The sequence below is a fragment of the Salvelinus fontinalis genome, chromosome 6, assembly GCF_029448725.1.
Source record: "Salvelinus fontinalis isolate EN_2023a chromosome 6, ASM2944872v1, whole genome shotgun sequence".
NCBI lineage: Eukaryota > Metazoa > Chordata > Actinopteri > Salmoniformes > Salmonidae > Salvelinus > Salvelinus fontinalis.
Window position 1 is genome coordinate 181,728 of NC_074670.1, and position 12,595 is coordinate 194,322.

General features: G+C 46.2%; 1 protein-coding gene across 2 annotated transcripts in view; it reads left to right on the forward strand.

The window, feature by feature from the left end:
* The window catches only part of ano10a (anoctamin 10a), a 34,623-nt gene extending 22,028 nt beyond the window's left edge, over window positions 1–12,595 (forward strand). The window contains exon 14 of one of the 2 annotated variants that reach the window (XM_055924537.1): window positions 12,281–12,595. In XM_055924537.1, coding sequence (XP_055780512.1) covers window positions 12,281–12,353 — 73 coding nt within the window. In that variant the 3' untranslated portion in view covers window positions 12,354–12,595. The remainder of the gene's footprint in view (window positions 1–12,280) is intronic. The other variant, XM_055924536.1, reaches the window with a different exon arrangement.

A 12,595-nucleotide genomic window follows, 5' to 3' on the forward strand; every position in this document is an offset into this window, starting at 1 on the left:
CTATGCAGGTTGTGAGTTTGTCTGGTTATGGTTTGAATTGAAAGCTTCACCTATAATACCTAATGCCTGATATTAATCCTGTGAATAGAGATGGATAAGCTACTTAATAATGTCTACGTGTATTGCCCAAGTTGGTCTTGTGGTGAGGTTTGTGTTGTGATGGTACTTGGTTACTGCCTTGTTTAACTGACTGTGTTCAACCCAGTCCCAGGCACATGAGTAATGCCCCTGCTACCATGGCTATTGAACGTCTTGCCGTTTGTCTTTAATAACTCTTCCTCATAATTCATTCATTTTAATCTCCCTCTAACACTGTCCTTCTCCTCATCCCATCCATCAAAATCCAATTAATATTATCTTGTGGCTGTCTATCTTGATTCGTAATCATTACAGATATTCTCAAGTTTGCATCATCAGGTTAAACACTCTTGATGAAATTAATTCACTCCACCTTTGGCCTTTTCTCTATATCACTAATGATCCCAGCCAGCCAGGCAGGCAGTGAGTCAGCAAGTCGGTCGGGCAGGCAGTCGGCCAGCCGGGCGGGCAGGCGGGCATTCAGGCGGGAAGCTGGCCAGACAGGGCGGGCGGTCGGCCGGCCGGGCGGTCGGCCGGCCGGGCGGGCGGGCGGTCGGCCGGCCGGGCGGGCGGGCGGTCGGCCGGCCGGGCGGGCGGGCGGTCGGCCGGCCGGCCGGGCCGGGCAGGGCGGTCGGCCGGCCGGGCCGGGCAGGGCGGGCGGTCGGCCGGCCGGCCGGGCAGGGCGGGCGGTCGGCCGGACAGCCTTCCACTGGATATGTCATCATGCATCACCTTGTACTGCAGTCTCTACTGATGATGGAAAGAAAGCCTTATTAGGAGTAGAGCTGACGGAAAGAGAGCCTTTATTCCCCTGGAGTTCTGTCCAGGGTCAGTTGTGAGAGGAGGACGGAGGGACGGCCATCTTCCTGTGTTGCCACTTAAACTGCTATGTCTGTCTGCATCTGGCCTAGTCAATCCAATGTTTTCCACCGCTTCAGCAGGCAGAGGCGAATAAGCTGTCTTGCCAGCCAATGGGCTTTGTGGCCTGGGGGAAACCCTTTCCTTCCTCTGGCACAGGGGGATCTGATCAGAGCAGGTGCATCGGCTAAAATCCAGCATTTTCCACTGCTTCAGCAAGGGGAGGGAAGCCAAAGAGATAGATACATACTGTACAACTAGCTAAGTGTATGTATCACTGAAGGGAGCAGCCAATGTCCTGGGGAAAAACCCTTCCTTCCTTTGGCACAGGACGAATGTAGTAGTGATCAGAGCAGGTGCCTCACTGGTGGAAACCCCCTATCAACACCTTAGTCGCTGGCTGTCCACCAGCACTAGCCACCACTGCCAGAGGTGACAGTGACCCACTGGAGAGAAGGCCACAGAGACAGATGCTGTACTATACAGAGGATCGACGGATGCTGTACTATACAGAGTAGAGGTCAACTGAAAATTATTTTTCAACGCCGATTTTTGGAGGACCAAAAAAAGCCGATACCGATTAATCGTCAGTTTAAAAAAAATATATTTTTATTATTAGTATTTATTTTTTTTACAATTATTATTATAATCTTTTTATATTTGTAATAATGACAATTACAACAATACTGAACACTTATTTTAACTTAATATAATACATAAATAAAATCAATTTAGTCTCAAATAAATAATGAAACATGTTCAATTTGGTTTAGATAATGCAAAAACAAAGTGTTGGAGAAGAAGGTAAAAGTGCCATGTAAAAAATCTAACGTTTAAGTTCCTTGCTGAGAACATATGAAAGCTGGTGGTTCCTTTTAACATGAGTCTTCAATATTCCCAGGTAAGAAGTTTTAGGTTGTAGTTATAATAGGAATTATAGGACTATTTCTCTCTACCATTTGTATTTCATATACCTTTGACTATTGGATGTTCTCATAGGCACAGTATTGCCAGCCTAATCTCGGGAGTTGATAGGCTTGAAGTCATAAACAGCGCAATGCTTGAAGCACAGCCGAAGAGCTGCTGGCAAATGCAGGAAAGTGCTGTTTGAATGAATGCTTACGAGCGTGCTGCTGCCTACCACCGCTCAGTCAGACTGCTCTAACCATATCATATACTTAATTATAATATAATAACACACAGAAATACGAGCCTTAGGTCATTAATATGTTAAAATCCGGAAACTATCATTTCGAAAACAAAACGTTTATTCTTTTAGTGAAATACGGAACCGTTACGCAAGAGAAGTGACACAATTTCCCTAGTTAAAAGAAATTCATGTTAGCAGGCAATATTAACTAAATATGCAGGTTTAAAAATAAATACTTGTATTGATTTTAAGAAAGGCATTGATGTTTATGGTTAGGTACACATTGGTGCAACGACAGTGCTTTTTTCCATGAATGCGCTTGTTAAATGATCACCCGTTTGGCGAAGTAGGCTGTGATTCGATGATAAATTAACAGTACAGTGGCGGTAAGCCTTGGCATTGAGTGATGATGAGAGAGGTTTTGTCTCTAGAGGCACCATTTAAGCCAGGTGCGGTCACTGCATGTGTGGGGGGTGGAACATAAGGGCTAGCTAAGGCATATTGAGCAGGGCTGGAGGCTCTACAGTAAATTAAGACAAAAATGACTAACCAAAACGGCAATGGACAAGGCATATTTACATTAGGGAGAGGCATGTGTAGCCGAGTGATCATAGGGTCCAGTGAGTAGCTAGGCGAGCTGGAGGCACAGTGATTCAGACAGCTAGCAGGCCGGGGCTAGCAGCAGGCTACCAGATGGGCCTCAGGGGGACGTCGCAATGGGAGAGCCTGTTGAAACCCCTCGGACGGTTACGTCGGCAGAACAGTCGTGATGGATTGGCGGGGCTCTGTCGGCAGCAAAGGGTCCAGGCCGATTGGCAAAAGAGGTAATTGAAGCCCAGGAAATATCTGATGGATTTCTTCGGCTAACCGGGAGATGGGCCTAGTTTGAGGCTAGCTCCAGGCGAACTGGTGCTTGATACGGGACAGAAACCCTCTCGGGCGGTTACGTCGGTAGACCAGTTGTGATGGATCGGCGGGGCTCCGTGCCGGCAGCAAAGGGTCCAGGCCAATTGGCAAAAGAGGTAATTGAAGCCCAGGAATTGCTTGATGGATCTTTTTGGCTAGCCGGAAGATGGGCCTAGTTCGAGGCTACCTCCAGGCTAACTGGTGCTTGCTTCGGGACAGAGACGTTAGACAGGAGTAGGCATTCGGCTAGCTAGCTGCGATGATCCGGAGTAAAGGTTCAGAGCTTGCGGTAGGAATCCGGAGACGTGGTAGAGAAAAGCAGTCCGATATGCTCTGGGTAGATATCGCGCTGCGCAGGCTGTCAGGAGTTGCCTGGGCCGAGGCTGGCAGTCCGAGTTAATGGTGATGACCGCTAGCAGTGGCTAACTGACTAACCCAAGCCCTGCAGACTAGTAGCTAGTTAGCTGGCTAGCTTCTGAAGGGGGTTCTGGTTCAAAAGTGTAAAAATAACAGATCCATACGACATTGCGTGATGCGGGTTGCAAGAGAGTATGTTCAGTTCGTAGATGGAAAATTTGATTAAAAATATATACTAAGAAAAACGATATATACAAGGGACAGGACAAGACAATTAAAACAGACATCCCACTGCTATGCCATCTTGGATCTTTTTTTCCCTTTTTTCCCCCTCCTTGCCTGGTCTGTGAGTTATTGGTGGGCGGCCCTCTCTTGGCAGGTTTGTTGTGGTGCCATATTCTTTCAATTTTTTAAATAAAGGATTTAACGGTGCTCCGTGGGGTGTTCAAAGTTTTGGATATTTTTTATAACCCAACCCTGATCTGTACTTCTTCACAACTTTGTCCCTGACCTGTTTGGAGAGCTCCTTGGTCTTCATGATGCCGCTTACTGTTGTTGCAGACTCTGGGGCCTTTCAGAACAGGTGTGTGTGTGTGTGTATCAAATCAAATGTATTTATATAGGCCTTCTTACATCAGCTGCTATCTCAAAGTGCTGTACAGAAACCCAGCCTCAAACCCCAAACAGCAAGCAATGCAGGTGTAGAAGCACGGTGGCTAGGAAAAACTCCCTAGAAAGGCCGAAACCTAGGAAGAAACTTAGAGGAACCAGGCTATGAGGGGTAGCCAGTCCTCTTCTGGCTGTGCCGGGTGGAGATTATAACAGAACATGGCCAAGATGTTCAAATGTTCATAAATGACCAGCATGGTCAAATAATAATAATAATAATCACAGTAGTTGTCGAGGGTGCAGCAAGTCAGCACCTCATGAGTAAATGTCAGTTGGCTTTTCATAGCCGATCATTAAGAGTATCTCTCCCGCTGTCTCTAGAGAGTTGAAAACAGCACGTCCGGTGAACAGGTCAGGGTTCCATAGCCGTAGGTAGAACAGTTGAAACTGGAGCAGCAGCACGGCCAGGTGGACTGGGGACAGCAAGGAGTCATCATGCCAGGTAGTCCTGAGGCATGGTCCTAGGGCTGAGAGAGAGAGAGAATAAATACTGGAGGCTGAGACAAGAGGGGTCAGGAGACACTGTGGCCCCATCCGGTGATACCCCCGGACAGGGCCAAACAGGAAGGATATAACCCCACCCACTTTGCCAAAGCATAGCCCCCACACCACTAGAGGGATATCTTCAACCACCAACTTACCATCCTGAGACAAGGCCGAGTATAGCCCACAAAGATCTCCGCCACGGCACAACCCGGGGGGGGGGGGGCGCCAACCCAGACAGGAAGATCACGTCAGTAACTCAACCCACTCAAGTGACGCACCCCTCCTAGGGACGGCATGAAAGAGCACCAGTAAGCCAGTGACTCAGCCCCTGTAATAGGGTTAGAGGCAGAGAATCCCAGTGGAGAGAGGGGAACCGGCCAGGCAGAGACAGCAAGGGCGGTTCGTTGCTCCAGAGCCTTTCCGTTCACTTTCACACTCCTGGGCCAGACTACACTCAATCATATGACCCACTGAAGAGATGAGTCTTCAGTAAAGACTTAAAGGTTGAGACCGAGTCTGCGTCTCTCTCACATGGGTAGGCAGACCATTCCATAAAAATGGAGCTCTATAGGAGAAAGCCCTGCCTCCAGCTGTTTGCTTAGAAATTCTAGGGACAATTAGGAGGCCTGCGTTTTTTGACCGTAGCGTACGTGTAGGTATGTACGGCAGGACCAAATCGGAAAGATAGGTAGGAGCAAGCCCATGTAATGCTTTGTAGGTTAGCAGTAAAACCTTGAAATCAGCCCTTGCTTTAACAGGAATCTAGTGTAGGGAGGCTAGCACTGGAGTAATATGATCAGGTTTTGGTTCTAGTCAGGATATTATTTAGCACTAACTGAAGTTTATTTTGTGCTTTAGCCGGAAAGTAGAGCATTGCAGTAGTCTAACCTAGAGGTAACAAGGCATGGATATATTTTTCTGCATCATTTTTGGACAGGAAGTTTCAGATTTTTGCAATGTTACGTAGATGGAAAAAAGCTGTCCTTGAAACACTCTTGATATGTTCGTCAAAAGAGAGATCGAGGTCCTTCACAGTTTTATTTGAGACGACTGTATAACCATCAAGATTAATTGTCAGATTCAACAGAAGATCTCTTTGTTTCTTGGGATCTAGAACAAGCATCTCTGTTTTGTCCGAGTTTAAAAGTAGAACGTTTGCAGCCATCCACTTCCTTATGTCTGAAACACAGGCTTCTAGCGAGGGCAATTTTGGGGCTTCACCATGTTTCATTGAAATGTATAGCTGTGTGTCATCCGCATAGTAGAAAGTTAACATTATGTTTTCGAATGACATCCCCAAAAGGTAAAATATATAGTGAAAACAATATTGGTCCTAAAACGGAACCTTGAGGAACACCGACATTTTCTGTTGATTTGTCAGAGGACAAACCATTCAGAGACAAACTGATATCTTTCCGACAGATAAGATCTAAACCAGGCCAGAACTTGTCCGTGTCGACCAATTTGGGTTTCCAGTCTCTCCAAAAGAATGTGGTGATCGATGGTGTCAAAGGCAGCACTAAGGTCTAGTAGCACGAGGACAGATGCAGAGCCTCGGTCTGACGCCATTAAAAGGTCATTTACCACCTTCACAAGTGCAGTCTCAGTGCTATGATGGGGTCTAAAACCAGACTGAAGCGTTTCGTATACATTGTTTGTCTTCAGGAAGGCAGTGAGTTGCTGTGCAACAGCTTTTTTTTAAATTGAGCGGAATGGAAGATTCGATATAGGCCGATAGTTTTTTTTATATTTTCTGGGTCAAGGTTTGGCTTTTTCAAGACAGGCTTTAGTACTGCCACTTTTAGTGAGTTTGGTACACATCCGGTTGATAGAGAGCCGTTTATTATGTTCAACATAGGAGGGCCAAGCACAGGAAGCAGCTCTTTCAGTAGTTCAGTTGGAATAGGGTCCAGTATGCAGCTTGACGGTTTAGATGGCATGATTATTTTCATCATTGTGTAAAAAATATAGTACTGAAACACTTGAGTGTCTCTCTTGATCCTAGGTCCTGGCAGAGTTGTACAGACTCAGGACAACTGAGCTTTGGAGGAATACGCAGATTTAAAGAGAAGTCCGTAATTAGCTTTCTAATGATCATGATCTTTTCCTCAAATAAGTTCATGAATGTATTACTGCTGAAGTGAAAGCCATCCTCACTTGGGGAATGCTGCTTTTTAGTTAGCTTTGCGACAGTGTGTGTGGTGTGTGGTGTGTGGTGTGTGTTGTGTGTTGTGTGTTGTGTGTGTGTGTGTGTGTGTATATATATGTATATATACACTGCTCAAAAAAATAAAGGGAACACTTAAACAACACAATGTAACTCCAAGTCAATCACACTTCTGTGAAATCAAACTGTCCACTTAGGAAGCAACACTGATTGACAATAAATTTCACATGCTGTTGTGCAAATGGAATAGACAAAAGGTGGAAATTATATGCAATTAGCAAGACACCCCCCAAAACAGGAGTGATTCTGCAGGTGGTGGCCACAGAACACTTCTCAGTTCCTATGCTTCCTGGCTGATGTTTTGGTCACTTTTGAATGCTGGCGGTGCTCTCACTCTAGTGGTAGCATGAGACGGAGTCTACAACCCACACAAGTGGCTCAGGTAGTGCAGTTCATCCAGGATGGCACATCAATGCGAACTGTGGCAAAAAGGTTTGCTGTGTCTGTCAGCGTAGTGTCCAGAGCATGCAGGCGCTACCAGGAGACAGGCCAGTACATCAGGAGACGTGCAGGAGGCCGTAGGAGGGCAACAACCCAGCAGCAGGACCGCTACCTCCGCCTTAGTGCAAGGAGGTGCACTGCCAGAGCCCTGCAAAATGACCTCCAGCAGGCCACAAATGTGCATGTGTCTGCTCAAACGGTCAGAAACAGACTCCATGAGGGTGGTATGAGGGCCCGACGTCCACAGGTGGGGGTTGTGCTTACAGCCCAACACCGTGCAGGACGTTTGGCATTTGCTAGAGAACACCAAGATTGGCAAATTCGCCACTGGCGCCCTGTGCTCTTCACAGATGAAAGCAGGTTCACACTGAGCACATGTGACAGACGTGACAGAGTCTGGAGACGCCGTGGAGAACGTTCTGCTGCCTGCAACATCCTCCAGCATGACCGGTTTGGCGATGGGTCAGTCATGGTGTGGGGTGGCATTTCTTTGTGGGGCCGCACAGCCCTCCATGTGCTCGCCAGAGGTAGCCTGACTGCCATTAGGTACCGAGATGAGATCCTCAGACCCCTTGTGAGACCATATGCTGACACATGCACATTTGTGGCCTGCTGGAGGTCATTTTGCAGGGCTCTGGGAGTGCACCTCCTTGCACTAAGGCGGAGGTAGCGGTCCTGCTGCTGGGTTGTTGCCCTCCTACGGCCTCCTCCATGTCTCCTGATGTACTGGCCTGTCTCCTGGTAGCGCCTGCATGCTCTGGACCCTACGCTGACAGACACAGCAAACCTTTTTGCCACAGTTCGCATTGATGTGCCATCCTGGATGAACTGCACTACCTGAGCCACTTGTGTGGGTTGTAGACTCCGTCTCATGCTACCACTAGAGTGAGAGCACCGCCAGCATTCAAAAGTGACCAAAACATCAGCCAGGAAGCATAGGAACTGAGAAGTGGTCTGTGGTCACCACCTGCAGAATCACTCCTGTTTTGGGGGGTGTCTTGCTAATTGCCTATAATTTCCACCTTTTGTCTATTCCATTTGCACAACAGCATGTGAAATGTATTGTCAATCAGTGTTGCTTCCTAAGTGAACAGTTTGATTTCACAGAAGTGTGATTGACTTGGAGTTACATTGTGTTGTTTAAGTGTTCCCTTTATTTTTTTGAGCAGTGTATATATATACTGAGATCATGTGACACTTAGATTGCACACAGATGTACTTTATTTAACTAGTTATGTGACTTCTGAAGGTAATTGGTTACACCAGATCTTATTTAGGGGCTTCGTAGCAAAGGGGGTAAATACATATGCACGTTCCAATTTTCCGTTTTTTATTTTTTTACATTTTTTGAATCAAGTAATTTTTTTCACTTAACAAATTTGGACTTTTTTGTGTATGTCCATTACATGAAATTCAAATAAAAATCAATTTAAATTACAGGTTGTAATGCAACAAAATAGGAAAAACACCAAGAGAGATGAATCCTTTGCAAGGCACTGTACTATAGAGAGACAGATACTGTATTATAGAGAGACAGATACTGTACTATAGAAAGAGCGTGACAGACACTGTACTATAGAGAGACAGACACTGTACTATAGAGAGACAGACACTGTACTATAGAGAGACAGACACTGTACTATAGAGAGACAGACACTGTACTATAGAGAGACAGACACTGTACTATAGAGAGACAGACACTGTACTATAGAGAGACAGACACTGTACTATAGAGAGACAGACACTGTACTATAGAGAGACAGACACTGTACTATAGAGAGACAGACACTGTACTATAGAGAGACAGACACTGTACTATAGAGAGACAGAAGGCTACAGAGACAGATACTATACAGAAGACCCTTAGTCCAGGCTTAGTCCAGGCCAGATTACCCTTAGTCCAGGCCAGATTACCCTTAGTCCAGGCCAGATTACCCTTAGTCCAGGCGTAGTCCAGGGCAGAGCACCATGTCAGTGTATTTTGAGTGTGAGGAGTCCAGTGGTGAGTTTGTGTTCCTGAGCCTGTTTGCATTTCTGTCTGTGTGGTGTGAGCCTGGCCAGGCATGATGTCACAGACACGGGAGGGGTGATGTGGGATGATGGCTGAGTCATCGAGAACCTCTGTCACCTCAGACACGCAGAGAGACAGGCCAGCTCAGAGAGAAGCTGCTAGCTGCAGTCCAACTACACTTCTCTCTCTGTGGGATTGACTTGAAGTTCATCATCAGGAGAGAGGCTTGTTACTGCAGCCTGATAGTCCAGGGACGTTCATCATCAGGAGAGAGGCTTGTTACTGCAGCCTGATAGTCCAGGGACGTTCATCATCAGGAGAGAGGCTTGTTACTGCAGCCTGATAGTCCAGGGAAGTTCATCATCAGGAGAGAGGCTTGTTACTGCAGCCTGATAGTCCAGGGAAGTTCATCATCAGGAGAGAGGCTTGTTACTGCAGCCTGATAGTCCAGGGAAGTTCATCATCAGGAGAGAGGCTTGTTACTGCAGCCTGATAGTCCAGGGAAGTTCATCATCAGGAGAGAGGCTTGTTACTGCAGCCTGATAGTCCAGGGACGTTCATCATCAGGAGAGAGGCTTGTTACTGCAGCCTGATAGTCCAGGGACGTTCATCATCAGGAGAGAGGCTTGTTACTGCAGCCTGATAGTCCAGGGACGTTCATCATCAGGAGAGAGGCTTGTTACTGCAGCCTGATAGTCCAGGGAAGTTCATCATCAGGAGAGAGGCTTGTTACTGCAGCCTGATAGTCCAGGGATGTTCATCATCAGGAGAGAGGCTTGTTACTGCAGCCTGATAGTCCAGGGACGTTCATCATCAGGAGAGAGGCTTGTTACTGCAGCCTGATAGTCCAGGGATGTTCATCATCAGGAGAGAGGCTTGTTACTGCAGCTTCTGATAGTCCAGGGAAGTTGGGGCCCAGTGCAGAGGAATAAAAGATGGGATGGAGATGAGGCTTACGAGCTGTGTGAGCAGTAGTGAATATGGATATGCGTCACATCTGTTTCTACAGTGCAGTGAGTGAACTTGACTGCAGTGGGAGGGAGGTATATCCTAGTAAATAGGCCACAACCTGAGCAGTGCAGTGTGAGAGGCCCTCCCTGTCAATCTGCTGGGGATGCTTTATAAAGCCCTCTGCTTCAGCCTTCCTCCTACATGATCAATACTAACATGCCTAGGCAATTAGCTCAACATGCTGGAAAACCAGGGCATTAGTTGACTTACCCGTGTATACTACAGGGAGAGGGGCTGGCTGAAGGAGGGAGGGGTCTGTACAGTACAGTTTGCTGGAGCTTTGTTACGTGACTGTGGACTTCCCATCCCTCTCTCTCTACCTCACTGTCTGCCCCTCTCCTCCCTCCTCTCTCTCTACCTCGCTGCCGGACCCTCCTCTCTCTCTCTCTCTACCTCGCTGCTGGCCCCTCTCCTCCCTACTCTCTCTCCTTCTCCTCTGATAAGTGGTGTGAGCTGTGAAGGCATCATTTATTGCCATGGGCTTCCCTCAGAGACGACTTAGTATGGCTCCCGGCAGGATCCTGGCAGCCATTGAACAAGTCTCTGAGCAAGAAGAGTTTGATTTCTGTTACTGCTGTTGTTACAAATGAGATGAATGTCCTCTGTGGCGTGACTGTGTATGTATCTGTCTGTGTGTTTTTCGTTGCACTGTAGTTATGGCGACTACAACGACAAGTGCAAACAAGTCTGTCAGAAGGACAACCTCAGAATGTTCCGGCAAGTGCAAACAACAGCATAAATACAGACTGCATTTACAGACCATGACACACTATTAATGTGACTGTCCGTTTGGTTTTCCAGAACAAGTAGCTGCAGTAGATTTGCCTGGGCTGGGTGTTGAGTACAATCCACCACAGTCTATCCCTGTGGGGAACCGTAGGTCTATGTATTTAACCCTGCTCTCCCCTTATGGAATCCACTATGAATAAAAACACTTCCATCAGCAAAAACTCTCCCATTGATCCGTGTGTTGGATTGAAACGTTAATTGCACGTAACACATTTGAACCCAGAATGTAATTTGCTCGGGTGCGCTGGAGGCAGTGGAATGAATTGATTAAATGTAACTCAGCTGAGATTAGAGTCTGGGGAGAAGGCCTGTGCTGTAGAAAAGTATTCTATTTTAAAATAAGAACTCAATCTGGTGAAGATCTCCAGGTCTTGTTAAGGGGTTCCAGAACCACTGTAATTGGGAGATGTAATGCTGTTTTAAAGCTCTGGTTTCCTCTCCTCGGGAGGCTTAATGTCATTTAGAGAGAGAGGAGAACTCTGTATATTTGTTCAAGCAAGCTAACGGTGTGCTTATGTTTGTTTTATTTTAAAAAGCTGCTCCAACACTGAAAAGCGTTAATATTTATATATTGTAATATATGCTATTTAGCAGACGCGTTTATCCAAAGCGACCTAGTCATGCGTGCATACATTAAGTATGGGTGGTCCCAGAAACGTCACTACCTTGACGTTACACCGCCATGCTCTCCCTTATGGAAAAAGATTACAATCAGAGTGCAGTATAACTGCAAATACTGTCCAAAATGTTATCATTTTTTACTGCAGTACTTTTGCATTGTAACTGCAGTTACGCTTCCAACACACCAACAGCCTCATCTGGACATGTAACAAAGTTCAACATTCACCTTCTGCTACCATTTCTGTCCTACGCAAACAGTTTGACGCATAAGTTCGATAAATCCAACATATACACCACACCGAACGCACTGCAACTGCCTCTGCAATGCTGCAAGGCAAACGCAGCGTTTCCTTGGAAATGAATGTAATTCTGGTGGACCAAAATGCAATGACGCTGTCGGTGTGATCCAAGCATTACAGGGCAGTATAACTGCAGTACACGGCAGTTATTCTTGCAAATACTGCATCCAAAATACCACAGCCGACAAGTTATTGCACTTTTACTGCAGTTTCAAAAGCTACCAACTGAGCTACAGAGGACAATGTATTCCTTCTATGGAACATGTATTCTGTTTGTATGACATCCCCAATAATAGGCCTAACAACAGGTAGCCTGTATTTCATGTGGCAGTTTGGTAGAACATAAGTGTAAAATGTGATTAATATCTCTGTTACAGAAAATGCTGGAGGCCTCGGGGATCCCAAAAAATGATAAGTGATGAAAGAAGAGGCCGATCCTTCAGATACTGACAATACGAAGATAGGCTACACTCCAGATGGAAGACGCCCTCCAAATGAAGAAAGATTCACTTCAGACAAATTTCTTTACAACACCTCAATTAGCTCAAAGCATATTTATGCATAAAATATCAAAAAGTTTTTTTATTTTATATATATACACTGCTCAAAAAAATAAAGGGAACACTTAAACAACACAATGTAACTCCAAGTCAATCACACTTCTGTGAAATCAAACTATCCACTTAGGAAGC